This window comes from Dendrobates tinctorius, unplaced genomic scaffold, assembly GCF_039654945.1.
Source record: "Dendrobates tinctorius isolate UK_male_01 unplaced genomic scaffold, ASM3965494v1 ptg000035l, whole genome shotgun sequence".
Classification (NCBI taxonomy): domain Eukaryota; kingdom Metazoa; phylum Chordata; class Amphibia; order Anura; family Dendrobatidae; genus Dendrobates; species Dendrobates tinctorius.
In genome coordinates this window covers 67,385,788-67,407,988 of record NW_027361703.1, presented here as the reverse complement: position 1 = coordinate 67,407,988, position 22,201 = coordinate 67,385,788, and the positions used below count along the sequence as shown (strand labels likewise).

At 40.5% G+C, this 22,201-nt stretch overlaps 1 protein-coding gene across 1 annotated transcript in view; it reads right to left on the bottom strand.

The window, feature by feature from the left end:
• NAMPT (nicotinamide phosphoribosyltransferase) overlaps positions 1-22,201 on the bottom strand; it is a 125,039-nt gene that overhangs the window by 67,442 nt on the left and 35,396 nt on the right. Inside the window, exons 3-5 of the mRNA XM_073573585.1 lie at positions 15,575-15,678; positions 10,088-10,216; positions 2,045-2,203 (exon numbers count right to left, since the gene is read on the bottom strand). Coding sequence (XP_073429686.1) covers positions 2,045-2,203; positions 10,088-10,216; positions 15,575-15,678 — 392 coding nt within the window. The remainder of the gene's footprint in view (positions 1-2,044; positions 2,204-10,087; positions 10,217-15,574; positions 15,679-22,201) is intronic.

The following is a 22,201-nucleotide window of genomic DNA, read 5'->3' as shown; positions in this document are numbered from 1 at the left end:
GTAGAAAAGTACATGGACACACTTGCAGCTTCCCAGAGAGGCTTACTGTCTTAAATCAAGCTTTGTAGAAGCATGGAGGACTGACCAGGACGTAACAGTTTTTTCATTATGTTACACATTTCCAGCTCCTGAGCAGTTTTTACAATTCCTGAATAACCCATTTAATCTTCTATAAAAAAATGGATAAAATTACTTTTTGGGATACACAATCTTTTTTTTTTCCCAGCACATGCTAAAACATGATACACGATCCATATGCGATAAAAAAAAAAAAAAAATACAACTGGACAATGGTTTCCTTTTGTGATTTTTATAACACTAATACACACAAATATCAAAAGACTGACCTTAATTTCCAAACAGAAATCGGGTGTGAACAGGTACTTACTAAAGAGTAGCCATCTCTATACATAACTAACAAAATACAGTAACACTGTGTGGCTATAGCATGTAAACAAGAAATATCTGAAATTTCAATTGCATTACTGCTCTAGAAAATAGGAAAAATTGAAAATACTTAGGGCTAAAGTGGCCAATTCATGTGTAACAATAAGGTGATTCTCGTTGCTGGGGACCTACCCTATTGGGACTCCTCACATAGGCTAATGACCTACATTTATATGGGTAGGTAGGATCCTGCTGTAATTAAAACCACCAAAGGCTGCTCAAAGGAGTGCTCAGTCAGAGGGCCTATGTATACAAATATCAAAAGGCTGACTTTCACTTCCAAACAGAAATCAGGTGTGAACAGGAGCTTACTAAGAGTAGCTCTCTCCATATATAACCAATAAGGCTGGTTTTACACTTACCGCATTTTTTGCGGTTCGTTTTTGCGGGCCGTATTTTTTTGTGTTGTACCGCAATAATGGGCCGCAAAAAATGTTTGCAGATCGCCTTTTTTTTTTCCCCCAAATACTATGGAAATAGTATTGGAGAAAAAAAATGGCATTCTGCAAAACCAGAAGTAAAGTGCGGCCCCATTGATTTAAATGGGGACCCATGTCCGTGAAAAATATTGAGCAAGCTTGATATTTTTTCACAGCCATATGTACTGCCCTCATGTCCATACAGCACATGACGCACCATTGAATTTTTGGGGGCTGATTTTGTGGCCCCATAGAAAGCTATTGGGGCCGCAAAATAGGCCCGCAAAAATATGGTAAGTGTAAAACCAGCCTTAAATAAAGTTGGACTCTAACACTAGAACATGCAAACACAAAATATATTAAGTTAGATTTGTATTACAGCTTTAGAAAATATGAAATATTGGGAATACTTGGTGCCAAGTATTCTCCAATTTTTGATATTCTCTAGAGCAGTAATGCAGTTCCAATTTCAAATATTTTGTGTTTGCATGCTATAGCGCTACAGAGTGCAACTTTGTTACTACTACCAACACACGTTAAATTTAAATAACAGACAACCCTTTAATGCAAGAGATATAGCTTTAAAGTTTGATTATGGGAATAACCTTAAAAAAAAAAAAAAAAAAAAAAAAAAAAAGTCTTCAGTTTTCTATACATACAAAATTAAACATGTGTAAATACAATTTCTCAATCTGCACCGATTTGTGGCAATTAGACTCTAACGATACCCAGTCCTCTCGATATGCCCTGTTGCCAATGGAACGGATCTCCAGTATTTCTAGTGCTGTTCGTGGAGCATACTCAGAAAATAGAATCAGACAGGGGCAATAGGTGCATCTCACATCTCTCTCCCCCAATCTATCAGAAAGTTCATGTAAGAGAAGGGGCAGGGGTCTGAATCACTGATGAGAAGCAGTGCGCTGCTGGGAAATGTAGTTTTAGCACTTTAAGAATAGGATTGCCCTTTCACTACTTTGGGACAAGATTAAAAAAGACAAATAAGAAACAAGAAAAAAAGTGTATGTAGGGCTTGTACTGAATGTTAACAATAGCTATATAAATACTGCGCTTTGTAATGAACATTGCCATTGGGAAAATAACCCTTTAAAGTTCTGTATACACTTGAGGGTCCAATATAACTGTATAGTACAAGTGAAAGAAAAACGATAACATATTACCTCTTGTGAAGAAACCCCTCTGTAGCCAAAGTCGTGTAATTTATACTCCAGACCTGTTAAACTACCAGATGTTTCCAATAAATATTTGGCAAGAATCTTCTTTTGCTCTCTGGAGTTTGTTGCAACTGTGATCGGGTACCAAGTTTGCACAAGGATGGTCTACATAAAAACAGATTAAAAACAAACATGTAAGGACAGGTAGATCTGAAAATGGAAATTAAAGTGCCTAAAAATGAAGAAACGCCATATACGAAGCTGCCAGAAGAAATAAACAGCTGGGGCCAAAATACTGAAACTATGGCTCAATTTAATTATTAAAAGGGAATCTGTCAGGACCAACCCTCCTAAGCAGTCTATATGAACATGTAGGTCACAGGATGCTGAATAAAAGGATATCTGTGATCCAAGGTCTTATTTGGGAGAAAATGGTTTCTTATATGTAAATTAGCTGTTCCAGACTATATGCCGGACACTGAACTGCATGAGAATCTGCCTCCAGAGATTATTTTACCAGAAAGGAGACGTTACCAGGATGAGACATGTAACTAACAGAACAGTAGAACTGAACTTTGTCTCAAACACATTTGCTTCAGCTCTCACAGCTCTGCTGCACTGCAACACTGGCTGCCTGTGAGAAGGAAGCTGAAGCACAGTGTCAGTTATAATCACACATACACAGCAGACACTACATATCTCACTGGGACCTTTTTATTCAAAAGGGAATCTGTCAGGTGATTTTTTTCTTTGCATAGTAATAGCATTGTGAAATAAGGCTTGCACAGCCTTTCCAGAATATGTAACGTTTATTGCTGTGTGTTGCCTCGTTGTCTTGCTGTAAGCTCCAGACAATTCAGAGTTGTGCGCCGGCCCGTCAAGTGTATGAAAATCAAAACTAAATATTCCTCTCTACCCTCCGTGCCAACGTCAGTAATAGTTAGGGTGCAGCCAGACTGCCATATTACTCGCTCTGTGATCGCATCGCAATCCTCTTAGGCTGTGTGCACACACTGTGGATTTTGCTGCGGTGTACAGTACCATTATTCCCTATGGGAATCAAAAACCGTAATGCAGACGGTGCGGAATTTTCCGCGTGGATTATCTGCGGTTTTCAATCCGCAGACAGAATTGACATGTCAATTCTTTCTGCGGATTCTGCTGCGGTTTGCCATCTCCTCCATTGAGGAGATGAAAAACCGCAGAGCAATCCGCAGGTAAAACTGCAGGTATTTTGACCTGCGGATTTTACAGAATCCGCGCCAAATCTGCAGCGTGTGCACACAGCCTAACTCTCCTGACCTGAGCATGACAGCATTTTTATGTAGTGGTCACGCTCAGGAGAGTCGATGGCCCTTCCAAGGCATCTTTTTCCGGGAGTAAATGGCGGGAGCATGCACACTGCGGCAGCTGAGATCTGCCGGCCGGCACCCAGCAACAATAGGAACAATTTCCTTTTGGTTCATTTTGATCACTGACAGTGATCAAAATATGAAAAATAATAAATAACCCCCCCCCCCCTTTATCACTTTTTAGCTAGGGAAAAAATAAATATACATTTCCATTTTTTCGTTAGAATTGGGCTAAAGCGAGCAGGGCTAAAGATAGGGCTAGGATTACGGTTAGGGTTGGGATTAGGGGTGTGTTGGGGTTAGGGTTGGACTTAGAATTAGGGGGGTTTCCACTGTTTAGGTACATCAGGAGGTCTCCAAACGCGACATGGCGCCACCATTGATTCCAGCCAATTTTGCGTTCAAAAAGTTAAATCGTGCTACCCCCCTTCTGAGCTCTGCCATTCACCCAGACAGTGACTTTTCCCCACATATGGCGTATCGGCGTACTCAGGAGAAATTGCACAACAAATTCTGTGATCCATTTTCTCCTGATACCCTTCTGAGAATTTAAAAAAAAAAAAAAAAAATTGGTTCCAAAGTAAATTTTTTGTGAGAAAAGTAAAATGTCCATTTTTTCCTTCCACATTGCTTTAGTTCTCAAAGCACCTGAAGGGTTAATAGACTTCTTGAATGTGGTTTTAGAATGGTGTCACTTTTGGGCATTTTCTGTTATACTGACACCCCCCCCCCCCCAAAGTCACTTCAAATGCAAGGTGGTCCAAAAAAAAAAAAAAAAAAAAAAGTTTTGTAAATCGCTGGTCAACTTTTAACCCTTATAACTTCCTAACAAAAAATTTGTTTCCAAAATTGTGCTGATGTAAAGAAGATATGTGGGAAATGTTAAGTATTTTGTGTGACACCATTCTCTGACTTAAGGGCATAAAAATTCAAAGTTTGAAAATTGCAAAATTTTCAACAGTTTTGCCATATTTCCTTTTTTCAATAAACGCAAGTCATATCGAATAAATTTTACCACTAACGAAGTAAAATATGTCACGAAAAAAAAACCAATCTCAATCAACGGGATCCATTGAAGCGTTCCAGAGTCATTACCTCAAAGTGACAGTGGTCAGAATTGTAAAAATTGGCCCGGGCATCTAGCACTAAATTGGCTCTGTCGCTAAGGGGTTTAAAAAGTATTTGGGTCCTGCTGGGGGTGAGCATCTGCCCCTGCACCAGTCTGGCATGCCTTTGACAGTTTCAGTTCAGAAGCATTTTTAAGCAATGGTTTGTATAATCTGGGACTAGGAGACAGATAATTCAACACTTTTTTCATATTTGGGCTGCAATGGAGGCTGCAGCACAAGGGGTTTAATAAGACAGTTCTAAAGAAACTGGGGAGATGGCAGTTGAACTGTTATCAACTGTATATTATAAAATAAGATGGTTATTAATCTCAATTTTATGTAGTTTTTACAGCTTGGATTCTTGGGAATTCTTTTATTCACTTGGCCGAACACAGAGCACAGCAACGGTGCTATGGGCATACCCTTTATCATCCGATAGTGTAAGAATTTGTTGGAAGGGGATAATCCAAGCAAGCTGGGGACTGAGGACCTTTTTCTAATGAAGAAAAGTTCACAAAAAATTAGTAGGTTGTTTCCAAGATTTTTTTCAGAAATTATTTCTAGAATTTTAGGAGTTAAGTCCAAAGAGCTTAAATTCTGTGATAAGATAAGGAAGCGTTTGAATAGATCGATCTGAAAGTTTTTACCTATAATTGGAGAATTCCCTTTTAAGACACAATGACTTGGAAGGTGGTGTACCCGGCCTTTTTAGGAAGGATATAGTACATTTATCCAAAATTGGGAATGATAGTTTTTAACTTACAAGAGATGATGGAAATAGCCCGGGATGGGGCCATGCTTGCAATATGGCTTTGTGGGGTTAATCATTTGGGCATCTGAAGGGACAGCAAGTCGAGGAGAACAGACTTGAGCCTCTGTGCCAAGCTGTGGTGATTGATGTAAAGTTTTGGATATGAAAGTTTACGGAGTTCTTTAATTTGTTATCTGATTAATAATTTAAATAAAGACCATGGCCAGTTTTAGTCTTTACTAAAGTCAACGTGTCATGGTGCTTTTCTTTATGTGTTCTATAAGTATGAAGTAAGCTATACTGTGTAATGCCATGGTGATCCCAGACCTTCAGGAGGGGAACACATGGCATTACCTTATTACGTGTCCCTCTTCTGAAGGGGTTAAAAGGTGGGAATAGATCTCTCTCGCCATTTTTGCCATGGCACGTACTCCAAGACCCTGGAATGTGGTTGGGCAATAGATCTAGCCAGTTAGCTGGCCGTAGCAGTGGAACGTTAGATTTCCTTCCCTGGTGGCGGACCCAGACTGGTGATAGAATGCCGAGTAGGGGGATGAAAAAAAAGGGTAACGCCGAGGGTCTGAGTCTGCACACTGGCATTTTCCTACCAGAAAGGGCTACCTAGCCTCCATCGTAACATCGTAAGGATTAACGGACTTGAGCCTTTGTGCCAAACTGCAGTGATTGGCGTAAAGATTTGGATATGCAAGTTTACAGAGTTCTTCAAAGTTGTTGTTGACTACTAGGACAACCCCTTCTTAAACAAAATGTTTGGCCCCGATAAAATAATAAAGCCTATACTCCCCTCCCTGGGGCGGTGATGCAGTCTTGTGACATGTGACGCCCAATCAGCGCTGGTGTCACTGCCTCCGCCTAGAAGAACTGCACATGAAGAGAAAGCCAGGGATCAGCTGTAGCCCGGACTGCCTCTTCATGTTCACCTTGTCTGAAGGTGGGGACAGTGATACCAGCGCTGATTGGGCTCCGGGCATCACGTCATTCCACCGCATCACAGCCCTGGGACAGACAATGCCGGCACCACTGGAATGGAGCAGGCACGGGAGGGGAATATTGGCTTTATTATTTTATCAGGCCCGAACATTTAGTTTGAGAAGGGGTTGTCCTAGTCGTGGACAACCCCTTCTCAATGTGTTTATCTTATTAATCTAAATAAAAGGCTGTTGCCAATTTTCTCTACCAAGTCAGTGTCACGGTGCTTTCTTTATGCGCTGTATAGGTATGACGTAAACCATGTTATACTGTGTAATGCCAAAAGGTCTAGCAATAAACATACTGAAAGGGCATAGGCAGCCCTATTTCAGGATGCTATTAGTATGCTATGAAGAAAAGAAAAGAAAAAAAAAAAAATCAAACACCCAACAGGTTCCCTTTTAAATAATCTCTGGAGACAGACTCGCATGCAGATCAGCATCCTCCCCATAGCCTGAAACAGCTCACTTACATATAAGAATAATGTTGATTTCTCTGGAATAAGACAGTCTATAACTTTCTATTACCTGCATGCCCATATAGACGGCTTAGATTTGATCCTACTGGCAGATTCCCTTTAAAATTATTTTCCCTCACCATCACTTAAAGTGAACCTGCAAAACATTATAGTGCCTCCTTTTGGGTCCTGACTATCAGGCTGCCAGTTAACAACACCTGACAATTCAAGAGAGTCAAACTTTGTACATAAAAATGCTGTATGCTGCTAAGACTTTACTTTGTAGCAAAAGCACAGGTCACATAGGACACAAATAATGGTCTAAAGGGGCCGTCCTACGAACAAAGTACAGTTCCATAACTGTAGGTGTTAATAGCAATTACGGTATGTTTTTTTGTTTTTCTTTCTTGGGCTTTTAAAAACAGGGAGTTCTTTAAGAGTTAGAAATCAATAATGTAATATTCCATATCATGATAGCTCAGGCTTTCTTGGAGTAGTTGACAGATCAGCTGTGCCAGACAGAGGTGTGGCATGGACCAAGTTTTTTTAAACTGCTACCATAAAAGCTTGAGATCTGGACTGTTTGCAGGGCATGTCATTTTCCTGACGAAAAGCTTTAAAAGGAGTTATCCTTATTAATGGTTTTTAAACCAAGAAGCTCTGAAATGCTGAGAATGATCAAAATGGCCACTGTCGCATTTAAAGCTGCAACTGATACGAATACATTGATAACTAAACGTGCATGTCACACTGCATGACCCAAAAGGCGGCCTTTACAATGCAAGTCTACGAAACATTAGAATAAGGCTCCATAGGCTTACATTGTAATAGACTTCTGGCTCACAAAGAGCAAGTCAGCTAGTCTGAGGTGCAGGGACGTCACCGACTAGAGGAGCAGAATGGCAACGGATCCTGGAGAAAGCGGCAGTTGGGGAGTATATTAATACACTCACATAATATGCCAAATATATAGTCACAGAATTAAAAATACATAAATCACGGGAGTGCTTCTTTAAGAACAAGTCATACAAGTACAATCGCAACTCCAAAACCATTGGAATGCTGTATTAAAAAAAAAAAAAAAAAAAAAAAAAAGCAATGATTTGGAAAAACACATTTTTAACACAACAGAAGAAAGATCAGACATTGAAATTTTTTATTTTTTTTCCCCAAATTAAAACAGTGTACCGTAATTTATTTAGAAATTAATGGCAGCAACGCATCTCAAAAAAAGTTGGGACAAGAGTAACAAAATGAGGGAAAAGTAAGTAAGGCTGGTTTCACATTAGCGCTTTTTAAGCGCACGCACGGCCGGGGGTAGCTCCGCCCCCGAGCCGGCTCTCTGCCCGGCGTGCCCGCCCCTTGCTTGTAGCGCCGCCTCCTAGCGCACAGCGGCGCCTGCGATCGGCGCACCCTATCTTTAGCATAGGGTGCGCAGATCGTGCGCAGGCCGTGCGCTAGTTGCGCTTTGACCTGCGCTGCGCACTTTTGACGGTGCGCCGTGCGCGCCAAAATCCGAAAAGTTTTATTTTGGCGCGCACGGCGCACCGTCAAAAGTGCGCAGCGCAGGTCAAAGCGCAACTAGCGCACGGCCTGCGCACCCTATGCTAAAGATAGGGTGCGCCGATCGCAGGCGCCGCTGTGCGCTAGGAGGCGGCGCTACAAGCAAGGGGCGGGCACGCCGGGCAGAGAGCCGGCTCGGGGGCGGAGCTACCCCCGGCCGTGCGTGCGCTTAAAAAGCGCTAATGTGAAACCAGCCTAACATGAATTAAACGGCTGGTCAATTAACTCCATCTAACATGAGCATGTTAGAGAGGCAGAGTCTCTCAGAAGAAAAGGTGGTCAGTGGTTCACCAAACTGAAAAACTGTGGCTCAATTGTAGAGAAATGTTCAAAGGAAAACTGAAAAGACTAAAGTGTTTTTTCAAGCTTTTGATTACATTAAGTACTGTACATATTGGGATATTCAAGCCTGCTTCAAAAAGAAAAACTTTAGGAAAATGTTTTCTGTGGCCACGCGCACAGTTTTTAGAGCAGAAAACTTACGGCAATCCTTCTAAATTTTAAAAACCCCTAAAAAAAATAGTTTACATAAAAAAAAAAAAACAAAAAAAAAACAAAACAAAAAAAAAAAACACGACAACCATGCTAAAATTGCACATTCTGTTTGTGGAGATTTTGGCAGAGCTTCTCATTTCCTGAAGTATTGTCTACATGAAAAACTCATGGTTTTTAACTCCTCAAAAAAATCTCAGTGTGCACATACCCTTATGATCCCTTCCATTGTTTTAATGGACACTTGGACCAAATTTGCCAATCCAAAAAAGCAAGGTCTGCAAGAACTCCCTTCTAACTGCACACTAATTTGTGTTTTTAGACTTGTGCCAGCATTTGTTTTAGAAATAAAAGCTACAAAGTCATTCCCTTATTTTCCTCATCAGTGATTAATTAAAATAAAAAATGCTGTTTTCTCTTCTTGATCTGCAAAAACATATGCCATTAATTAAAATAATTTACTTTCATGTGTTTCACAAAGCCAGAATGTTCAGAAGTTAAATAAACCACCAGTGGCTGGTGTCATATCTGATTTCTGTATTGTATGTGAAGTAAAAAAAAAAACTGAGACAATATCTGGGACTCTTTTTTTCCTCCTATGGGGCTAAGTACTTGCTGGCATGTAGTTGCCAGCTACCTGCCTATTCCACCCTGCAACGATCTCTCCTGGCTATGAGCGGCCATGGCCAACTGTGTCCAGCTATCTGTCAATCAACATGACTTCAGCAGCGATGCTTCGTTGACAAAGCAGCGTGGAAGAGAAGGAACTGCCCTGTTGACAAGACGTAACAGGAAGCAGGAGAATCGCCACCAAAAGCAGTCTGTGACCGCTTGGAGCCAGGAGAAATAGCCACAGAGAAGAACAGGCAGGTAGTAAGCAACTATCTGCCATTAATCCGTTAGAGCAAAAAAATACAAAAAAAACCAAAAAATTAAAAAGGTTTAGAGTGTGGAAAGAGGTTGTAAACATGTTCCTGCTTTATATAGGTAACAAACAAAAAATAAGTTATAATGCTAACAGTCCCGAAGATAGGATGATTCAGTTAGGCCAGGTTTGCTTAAATATAATTCTATATTTATTGTACAGCTTCAAATGGGACTAGAAGGCTAGATTTACATCAGTCCTAGCCCTCATATTTGTTTGCTTGGCGTGTAAGTCAGCATCTGCAAGGCAACAGTGCTAACCACTGAGCCACCGCGGTGCACAATTTGCCCAGATGAATTAGCTACAAGTCATAATATGGTCAAAAGAAGAGGGGAGGGGGGGGGGGGGAAGAAATGTTAAAACACACATATACACAGTACAAAGGGAGTATTTACAGCACCAACACAAACCTCTATCCAGTTTGTAAGCCAGAAGCATTCAGGATCTGTATTTTCTACCGTGAACAGTACATTCCCTCGGGGAATGACACTACCTTCAGGCACAGCCTTAACTTCAATTGGCAGATGGCCATCATATTTCTATAAAAGCATAAAAAAAGGGTACAATAAAGATTACATATGAAAAGGAAAGAAAGATTCAATAATCTACACAAAGCAATAGCCCAGGGAAATAAAGCACAATCATCCATCTGTCCTTCACATCGTGTTCTTGCTCTAGAATGCTGGAAAATGCCAATCCCACAGATAGCACTGGGTGCCAGAGTTTACGTGCCAGCTTCCTAACAGATCACACTTGCACGGTCCATGTAGTGAGAATTCCTTTTTTTACCATCAGTGCCGCAGAACAGGTCCCAATGAGATTTATTCTCCTATTCAGGAAAATAATCTGTCATCCGCTTGCACTTGTTTTCCTACTAATTTATATATAACACTTCATTATTGTCCTAGGATCTATAAATATATTAAACACAATACACTAATAGCTAATGGACTAGCTGACAAGATGAAAATTATAAATGTAAAATGGACCTAGAGTAACCAAACAGCCTACGGGTGTGTGCACACGCTGCGGATTCTGCTGTGGATCCGCAGCAGTTTTTGCTGTGGTGTACAGTAGCATTCTAACCCATGGGGGGGAAAAAAAAAAAAACCGCAGTGCAGACGGTGCGGAATTTTCCGTGCGGATTTGCTGCGGTTTCAAAACCGCACAAAGAATTGACATGTCAGTTCTTTCTGCAGATTCCGCTGCGGTTTGCCATCTCCTCCATTGTGGAGATGAAAAACCGCAGAGAAATCCGCAGGTCTTGACCTGCAGATTTACCTGCGGATTTTACAAAATCCGCGCAGCCAAATCCGCAGAGCATTCCGCAGCGTGTGCATATAGCCTTAAAGGGCTCATCTAACTATAAAGGGATCCTGTCAGGTCCCCCCATGCCCTCCCACCATGTATCATTAAATTCTCTGCCTAACCAGCCCTGTGTAACTGAATTCAGTTAAATTAATGCTTTAAAATAGCATTTACATGATCCAGCTTCCTATACTAGTGAGGGCTTTGACTAGTCGCTGGTGCGTTTGTTGCCCAGGACTAGTCAGCCCTCTTTCCATGTTATCACGCCCCTGTGGGTGTGATAATTTGCACTATCCGGCCTCTTGCCAGCTCTTGCAAATCTAGTGCATGCTCGCCTCTCATTTCAGCAGCGTCAATGCGTCTCTGAAGCCAGGAAGCGTACACCTAGACTTGCATGAGCTGGCAAGAGGCCGGATAGTGCAAATTATCACATCCACAGGGGAGTGATAACATGGAAAGAGGGCCGACTATTTCTGGGCAACAAACGCACCAGCGACTAGTCAAAGCCCTCACTAGTATAGGAAACGAGGAAATTATAAATGCTTTTTAAAAGCATTAACTTAACTGAATTGCATTATACAGGGCTGGTTAGGCAATGAATTTAACGATACATAAGTGAATGCTGCTGGGTTGTCGGGCATAGTGGATCTGACAGCTGCCAACATTTGTAAAACAAAAGTAGCAATACTTCCCAACTCTTTCCCTCTTGTGATCTAGTGTCAACTCCCCAAAAATGCCCCCAGCTTTATGTGCAGCAGCAATATGAAAAGCCGAGCACCCGAAGAGAGGCGCAACATTGCCATCCAGTAAGAATAGTTACTTCCCGATTGTCACGTGCTTTCTTCTCCCACCAAACCCCCGCATTAAAAAAAAAAAAAAAAAAAAGTACAAAAATGCTAATCACTTCTCTGTGAAAGTCCTCATACAATCAGCTGTTTGGTGTCTTGATAATGTTAGGAAGATTAGTGCATATATATGAGCTCTGCATGTCTTATAGAGAACCTGTCAGCAGGACTGTGCTCAGTAAACTACACACAGTGTCAGGTTGGCGTTGTTATACTGATTAAAGTGATACCTGGAGTGATTAAATCCATCTTGTGGTTGTTGTTTAATCTATTTGTAGTTTTCAGTTAATGATATGCTCGTGCTTCGGGGTGGCTTTATGTAGTGCCAGGGTGGATAAAAATCAATGTTTAAAAAAAAAAAACAAAAAAAAAAAAAAAAACGGATTTTTTTTATTTAAAATCGGATTTTTTTGATTTAAATCGGATTTTTTTCAATAAACCGCTTTTTGAGGAAAATATTTTACCATCCAAAGGTTCTTCCATCATGAGATAAAGCTGAGTTGTTTAACTCAGTAGAATAAAGGCTGTATATGTGTAACATTCACAATGCCATGCTCTTCCAGAGGTTTCTGTAGGATTAGTGGGCAGTTTCTCTCCTATATTATCAGACGCTCGCTTTACTTACGCAGTTCTCAAAACTGAATTTGACTTCGCAGAGGTCCCAGCCTCTTCTTCACGGCAAAAATGTTACAACATGAACAGAGTTGAGAAAAAGACCTTAATCCTATTGTTCTACAAACCTATGAATACAGAATCAACCCCTTCAGTGCCAAGTCCAAGAAGTTAGACAATATGTTTCTAATTGTTTGGAGTGGAATAGATCTGCACAACACAAGAAGAATGTGAATCTAAGTGTGAGGAGGAGGAAGGGCAAGCAGACAAGAAAATGAAAGTGAAACTTTGAGCACAATACTGCAGCATAGCCACAGACAGACAAGTCTGGATCTGTTTGTGTGTACGATCTGAGGTTTATTGCATTCTTTCCTTATAATGGCAGCAGGCCGTAAAAGAGACCCAGTTTGGGAATATTTTAATGAAGCTCCTTCGCCTATCGGTAAGGCAGGCATGCGTGCAAAATGCAAACGATGCAACAAAGATGCAAGGCCTGGTGGCGCGAATGAGGCAACATCATGAGAAGTGCGGTGATGAAGATGACCAAAGAAACACTTCTGAACAGGCAGGATCTTCAGGTTGGTAAACATTTTTATTGAATCCTATTTCTAAAGACTGAACTGTCATGTGTGAGAAAAATTATATTTCTTATTATTACTGCATGTTACTGTCATTTGGTACAGTTATGAAGAAAAACAAATATTCCTTTTGGGGCAGGGGCAGTGATGTGTTGTGTACAATAAGCAGAAATTGTATAAACAATAAAATAACAGCATTGACTTTTTTTGTTTAGGGGAATTCATGGATTCTGGAAACTATCCACCTCCAAGATCACCATCATCCTGTTCTACAGTTTCAGAGTTATCCATCCAAGATAGTGCTTCATTAGCAGCAGCAGCATCATCATCATCAGAACCCACAGCCAGATATCACCATCACCCAAAAGGAAGAAAAAACCTTTACCTCCTGGAACCACCATAGATAGGTTTGTGATAAGAACTAGCAGATTAGAAAAAGAGTTGATTGATGAAAAAATTGCCCAGTTTATTTATGCAACGAACTCTTCTTTCCGTCTGACTGAGAACCCACATTTCATTAATATGGTTCAGTCACTGAGACCAGGATACAGTCCACCCAGCAGAGCTGATGTTGCAGGGAAACTGCTGGATCAAGTGTATGACAGAGAAATGGAGCAATGTGCAACAGCTCTGGAGGGTAAAATTGTTAACCTAAGTATTGATGGGTGGAGTAATGTCCACAATGATCCTATTGTATGTGCTTGTATAACAACAGAAGAAGGTAAAGTCTTCCTTGCACAAACAACTGATACGTCAGGAAATGCACACACAGCAGAATACTTACAAGAAGAGGCAGTAAAAGCTATAACGACATGTGAACAAAAATTCAAATGTCTAGTACGCAGTTTGGTCACTGACAATGCTGCAAACGTATCCAAGATGAGAAGAGATTTAGAAGAGCAGGGAGGGAATACAAAGCTGCTAATAACATATGGTTGCAGTGCTCATTTGCTGCACCTCTTAGCCAAAGACTTAAGTGTTCCAGAAATAAAGGCTAATGTTGTTGAAATTGCTAAATACTTCCGTAATAATCATTTTGCTGCAGCAGCTCTGAAAAGGATGGGTGGAACCAAGCTAACGCTCCCACAAGATGTTAGATGGAACTCTGTGGTGGACTGTTTTGAGCAGTATATCAAAAACTGGCCTATTCTGATGACACTTTGTGAAGAAAATCGAGATAAAATAGATGGCACTGTCACGGCCAAAATCCTCAACATTGGGCTTAAGAGAAATGTTGAACATATGCTGAGCATCCTGAAACCCATCTCTCAAGCTTTAAACAAAATACAGAAAAATAGCTGTTTTATTGCGGATGCTGTTGAAATTTGGAAGGAACTGAGTGAACACTTAAAAACAGAACTACACATGGACAGAATTAAATTACAAGCAGTAAACAAACGAATGGGACAAGCACTGACTCCAGCTCATTTTTTGGCAAATATTGTCAATATCCAATATCAGGGTCAAAACCTAAGTGCTGAGGAAGAGGAGTTAGCTATGACATGGGTATCCAATCATCCATCTTTAATGCCAATTATAATAAACTTCAGAGCTAAGGGGGAACCATTCAAGAAATATATGTTTGCTGAAGATATTTTAAGGAAGGTCACACCAGTAAACTGGTGGAAGTCACTTAAGCGCTTGGATTTAGAGACTGTTCAAGTAATGATTTCACTTTTAACAGCAGTAGCTTCTTCTGCAGGCGTTGAAAGAATATTCTCTTCCTTTGGACTCATTCATTCTAAATTGAGAAATCGGTTGGGACCCAATAAAGCAGGAAAGCTTGTTTTTCTTTTCCAGATTATGAATAGGAACAAAGAAGAAGAAGATGATGATGAAGATGATGACAAGTGAGCTACAGAGGACAGCAGGGACAGTAGTATTTAAGTCTTTCATGTGTCGGCTGGGCTGACAGTCTAAGTTTCTTAAAATATATATATATTTTGTTTAGCCAAATTAGTTAACAAAACATGGATGTTTGTTTAAGCAAATAACTTATGCTGTAATGTTGTTATTGTTTCAGTTGAATAAATCTATTTAAATTGTTATTAAGGTCAGGATTATTTTTCTCCTTCCTAAGTACAACAGAACAGTGGTGTCCAAATATGAATGATTAACCCATTAAACTGGGGAGAAAAAAGTAATATAAAAAGTGATTCTAAAAATCTTCATCTACTTGCATGTTAAAGTAGCAAGAACTAGTTTAGGTAGAAACTTTGATTTAAATCACTGATTTAAATCAAGCCTTACTGACTAGTGATTTAAATCATGATTTAAATCAGTTAGATTTAAATCAAATCCACCCTGTTAGTGCTCTGCTTAAATATTCTTCCTTATGGCAGGTCACTGATCCCTCATTGACCTGCCCCCTATTGACAGGCTATGGAGTTGGGTTTCTGGACCCCTCATCACATTCTGATCATAAATATTGGATGTAATAAAATCGGCATTATTTTGCTACATGGTAATTAAGTCTAGGGGTCAGCGGAGTCCCGTGCAGCTTTCATCTGAGAACTTTGCTACATAAAGCTAGAAGGATATAACCATGTCTCACCTCAAGGATGTAATTCCACCCAGTCTCATTAAAGACATCATCCTGGAAGTGCTCTCTATATACCTCTTTGGCTTCCTGAATTTTTTCTTTGGTGACCACTTTTCCTGTTCCAAAGAGAGAAATGGAAATCTGGTAAAAAAAATAAAATTACAAGCAACTCTCCTAATATGAGGCTCACTTTTCTATTTGATTGACAATTAATTCATTTTGATTCTTTTATTATTTTCAGATGGTTAAAAACAATATTCTGCCAGAAATAATTTTATGATGTAATGAAATAGATAACCTATAGTAGGCATACTACAAGAAAAAAAAAAAGTCAAATAAATAAGTTTAATCGTAAAACAATGCATCTTTAAAGCCTACATAAAAAAAGAAAGCGAGTACATTTTATGATTACAGGAAAACAAAAATATATAAAAATGATATACCGTATAATTTTTTTAAATAAAGGATATGAAGATATAGAGATATTTTTGTACTGATATCAAACTCTCCACAATTGAGATTAGTGAAGCTGGAAATACAATGCATTGAGGAAAGTCAGGAGGCCCCCCAAACATGTTAAACGGGTTGTCTGGTTGTCATTCTGCCAGCGAGACCAGTCAGTCATGTGACCATAAATAGGCTATATGCATACTTCCAGCCACATTCCGACTAGACGTGGTCAACATTGCTCAGTTCACTTGCATTGAGTGAGGCCATGCATGACTAGTTGGCACATGACTGCATTTATGCAAATTGCACACTTGTGGTCACGTGACTGTCAGATGTCCCTGACATCAGAGAATCTAAACAGTGTGGGAGCACAAGCTATAACTATTCAGAAGTTTGTAGTCACAGAATGAATGCAGACTTTCATCACAAGACTGGACAAACCCTATAGATCAGCAGGTTCGGATGGCTTTAACCCCTTCACCCCCAAGGGTGGTTTGCACGTTCATGACCGGGCCAATTTTTACAATTCTGACCACTGTCCCTTTATGAGGTAATAACTCTGGAACGCTTCCATGGATCCCGGTGATTCTGACATTGTTTTCTCGTGACATATTGTACTTCATGTTAGTGGTAAAATTTCATTCATATAACTTACGTTTATTTAAGAAAAAAACGGAAATTTTTTTAGAAAATTTTGCAATTTTCCAACTTTGAATTTTTATGCCCTTAAATCACAGAGATGTGGCACACAAAAAACGAAATAAATAACATTTCCCGCATGTTTACTTTACATCAGCACAATTTTGGAACCAAAAATTTTTTTTCGTTAGGAAGTTATCAGGGTTAAAAGTTGACCAGCAATTTCTCATTTTTACACCACCATTTTATTTTTACGGACCACATCACATTTGAAGTCACTTTGAGGGGTCTATATGATAGAAAATACCCAAAAGTGACACCATTCTAAAAACTGCACCCCTTAAGGTGCTCAAAACCACATTCAAGAAGTTTATTAACCCTTCAGGTGCTTCACAGGAATTTTTTGAATATTTAAAAAAAAAAAAAAAAAAAAAAAAAACACATTTAACTTTTTTTTTCACAAAAAAAATAATTCAGGTTCAATTTTTTTATTTTACCAAGGGTAACAGGAGAAATTGGACTGCAAAAGTTATTGTGCAATTTGTCCTGAGTACGCTGATACCCGATATGTGGGGGGGAACCACTGTTTGGGCGCATGGCAGAGCTTAGAAGGGAAGGAGCACCATTTGACTTTTTCAACGCATAATTGGCTGGAATTGAGATCAGATGCCATGTTGCATTTGGAGAGCACCTGATGTGCCCAAACAGTGGAAACCCCCCAATTATAACTCCAACCCTAACCCCAACACACCCCTAACCCTAATCTCAGCCCTAACCCTAATGGGAAAATGGAAATAAAAACATTTTTTAAATTTTATTATTTTTCCCTAAGGGGGTGATAACGGGGGGGTTTGAGTTACTATTTATGGCGGGTTTTATGTTTGGCAGCTGTCGCACGCTAAAAGCCGCTTTTTATTGTAAAAATAGTTTTTGCATCACCACATATTGAGAGCTATAATTTTTCCATATTTTGACCCGAGTCATGTGAGGTCTTATTTTTTGCGAGACAAGTTGACGTTTTTATTGGTATCATGTTCGGGCACGTGATATTTTTTGATAGCTTTTTATTCCGATTTTTCGGACGCAGAATGAACAAAAACCAGCGTTTCATGAATTTCTTTTGGGGGGGTGCGTTTACACCGTTCCGCGTGCGGTAAAATTGATAAAGCGGTTTTATTCTTCGGGTCAATACGGTTACAGCGATACCTCCTTAATGTCATTTTTTTTAATGTTTTGTCGGTTTTATGCAATGAACAATTTTATATAGAAAATAATTATTTTTGCATCGCTTTATTCTGTGAGCTATAACTTTATTTTTTCGCTGATGATGATGCTGTGTGGCGGCTCGTTTTTTTGCGGGACAAGATGACGTTTTCAGCGGTACCATGGATATTTATATGCGTCTTTTTGATCGCGCGTTATTGCACTTTTTGTTTGGCGGTATGATAAATCATTTTTTGCTTCGTTTTTTTAATTTTTAAAGGGGTTCGCTAAAGGGGTTAATTAATGGGACAGTTTTATAGGGCAGGTCGTTACGGACGCGGCGATAACAAATGTGTACTTTTATTTATTTTTTTTTTTCCCCATTTCCAAAAAATGAATTAGGGATTTTTTTTTTAATTTAGCGACTTTTTTTTTTTTAAATTATTTTTACACTTTTTTTTTACTTTATTAGGTTGTCCCAGGGGGGACATCACTGTCCTGTGACAGATCGCTGATCTGTCACATCACAGATCACTGACAGATCAGCGATCTGTCACAGGCAGTGTGCAGACTTCCTCGCTTTGCAGGCACTGAGGAAGCCAGCTCCCTGCAGGCCCCTGAAGGTCCCCATCTTGGATCCGGGGACCTGCAGGGAAAGAGACCCCCGCAGCAGCGCTGCACATTGCGCTGCTGTGGGGGGGCTCAGGGAAGCACGGAGGGAGCTCCCTCCCTGCCGATACTTCCCTTTAACCCCCGGTACACCGTGATCGTGTTTGATCACGGTGTTCAAGGGGTTAACGTGTCGAGGGCGGTCCGTGACCACCCCTGACACATAGTGCCGGGTGTCAGCTGTGATAATCAGCTGACACCCGGCCGCGATCAGCGGCGCTCACCACGTGGGCGCCGCTGATCGCGCTAGACGTACTATCCCGTCCATGGGCATAGGGGCCCGGGTGCCATGGTCGGGATAGTACTTCTGATGTCAGAAAGGGGTTAATATAAGGTGTATGGTGACCTTTAGCATCAAGGATGGCAAGCAGAAACTTAATAGTTAGCGCTCTTTAGTTGCTGCTGTGTGTAGTAGGTACAGTTATTATTCACATCATTTATAGAAAACTTATTTCCGGTCACTGAATCAGTGGCTCTATGGTGGTAGCACTGAATCCTTGCCTTTCCATATTTTAGGAAAGTGACAATGAACCCCAGCTGATTGATTCACCAAGTAGGTGCAATATATCCCCCCCCCTTATCTGGGTGGCTGTAGTATGCTTCAAGATGACCAAACTGTACATCTGTTTTTACAGCTTGCAATATCTGCTACACGTCTCACACCAAGGTCTGTTTTGTAAGTATTGGCTAATATTCCCATACTATGGGTGTGGTGTGGCAAGCCTTCTCCATTTCTTGGCAATGGTTACACTAGAAATAAAACTTTGTTTAATCAGTGATTTGTTTGTTAAGTATCTGAGAATAGAAGGCCTTTTACAATATTATTAGGCAATCCTGGCAACATTTCTCGTTTGTCCATAAGCTAAATTCCAGGTTAGCTACAGTGGCAAGTAAAAGTTTGGGCACCCCTGGTCAAAACTACCTCTATTGTGAACAGTTAAGCAAGCTTAAATTGAAATGATCTCTTAAGGGCTTAAAAGTAAAGACCACACATTTATTTTTATTTGCTACAAAAACAAAAAAATCCTTTTTTACAATTTTAAAAATTACAAAAAGGAAAAATGGGCCTATGAAAAACTTTGGGGATTTGTGTACACAGATAACTTAGTTAGGTCCATATATATTTGGACAGAGACAACATTTTTCTAATTTTGGTTCTAGACATTACCACAATGAATTTTAAACATAACAATTCAGATGCAGTTGAAGTTCAGACTTTCAGCTTTCATTTGAGGGTATCCACATTAAAATTGGATGAAGGGTTTAGGAGTTTCAGCTCCTTAACATGTGCCACCCTGTTTTTAAAGGGACCAAAAGTAATTGGACAATTGATTCCAAGGCTATTTCATGGACGGGTGTGGGCAATCCCTTCGTTATGTCATTCTCAAGCAGATAAAAGGCCTGGAGTTGATTTTAGGAGTGGTGATTACATTTGGAAGGTTTTGCTGTGAAGGAAACATGTGGTCAAAGGAGCTCTCCATGCAGGTGAAACAAGCCATCCTCAAGCTGCAAAAACAGAAAAAACCCATCCGAGAAATTGCTACAACATTAGGAGTGGCAAAATCTACAGTTTGGTACATCCTGAGAAAGAAAGCACTGGTGAACTCAATGCAAAAAGACCTGGGCGCCCACGGAAGACAACAGTGGTGGATGATCGTAGAATAATCTCCATGGTGAAGAGAAACCCCTTCACAACAGCCAACCAAGTGAACAACACTCTCCAGGAGGTAGGCGTATCAATATCCAAATCTACCATAAAGAGAAGACTGCATGAAAGTAAATACAGAGGGTTCATTGCACGGTGCAAGTCACTCATAAGCATCAAGAATAAAAAGGCTAGACTGGACTTTGCTAAAAAACATCTAAAAAAGCCAGCACAGTTCTGGAAGAACATTTTTTGGACAGATGAAACCAAGATCAACCTCTACCAGAATGATGGAAAGAGAAAAGTATGGCAAAGGCGTGGTACAGCTCATGATCCAAAGCATACCACATCATCTGTAAAACACGGTGGAGGCAGTGTGATGGCTTGGGCATGCATGGCTGCCAGTGGCACTGGGTCTCTAGTGTTTATTGATGATGTGACACAGGACAGAAGCAGCCGAATGAATTCTGAGGTATTCAGAGCCATACTGTGTGCTCAGATCCATACTGTGTGCTCAGATCCAGCCAAATGCAGCCAAACTGATTGGTCGTCGTTTCATACTACAGATGGACAATGACCCAAAACATAAAGCCAAAGCAACCCAGGAGTTTATTAAAGCAAAGAAATGGAGTATTCTTGAATGGTCAAGTCAGTCACCTGATCTCAACCCAATTGAGCATGCATTTCACTTGCTAAAAGAGTAAACTTCAGACAGAAAGGCACACAAACAAACAGTAACTGAAAATCACCGCAGTGAAGGCCTGGCAGAGCATCAAAAAGGAGAAAACAGCGTCTGGTGATGTCCATGAGTTCAAGACTTCAGGCAGTCATTGCCAAAAAAGGGTTTTCAACCAATTACTAGAAATGAACATTTTATAAACAATTTAATCTGTCCAATTACTTTTGGTCCCTTTAAAAACAGGGTGGCACATGTTAAGGAGCTGAAACTCCTAAGGGCCCCGTCACACATAGCGACTCACCAGCGATCCCGACAACGATATAACCTTGTCAGGATGGCTGGTGAGCTGTCAAACAGGCAGCTTCACCAGCGATCAGGACAGCGACACGCGGGTAACAAGCGACGCACGTTGCTTAGTTACCCACTGTGTACCTTTAGTTACCAGCGCGCTGGTGCAGGGAGCTGGTAACCAAGGTACACATTAGGTTTCTAAGAGGCGCGCGGCACTTAGAAACCCGATGTTTACCTTGGTTACCAGCTCGCTGGTCTCCCTCCTGCCACATGCAGCGATGCATGCTGGCCAGCGGGAGACCAGTGATCAAAAAAAAAAATGTCCTGGCCATTCCAGGACGATCAGCGATACCAAGCAGGGGGGCCAGTCACTGTTAAGTGTCACACACAGCGATCTCGCTGGTGAGATCGCTGTTGCGTCACAAAACTTGTGACTCAGCAGCAATCTCGCTAGCAAGATCGTTATGTGTGACGGGGGCTTAAACCCTTCATCCAATTTTAACTCCTTTACCCCCCCCCCCCCCCAAGGGTGGTTTGCACATTCATGACCGGGCCAATTTTTACAATTCTGACCACTGTCCCTTTATGAAGTATTAACTCTGAAATGCTTCCATGGATCCCGGTGATTCTGACATTGTTTTCTCGTGACATATTGTACTTCATGTTAGTGGTAAAATTTCATTCAAATAACTTGCGTTTATTTGTGAAAAAAATGGAAATTTGGCGAAAATTTTTAAAATTTCGCGATTTTCCAACTTTGCGTTTTTATGCACTTAAATCACAGAGATATGGCACACAAAAACTTAAGTAACATTTCACATGTTTACTTTACATCAGCACAATTTTGGAACCAAACTTTTTTTTTTGTTAGGAAGTTACAAGGGTTAAAAGTTGACCAGCGATTTCTCATTTCTACAACACCATTTTATTTTTACGGCCCACATCACATTTGAAGTCACTTTGAGGGGTCTATAATGATAGAAAATACCGAAAAGTGACACCATTCTAAAAACTGCACCCCTAAGGCTATGTGCACACGTACCGGAACTCTCGCGGAAATTCC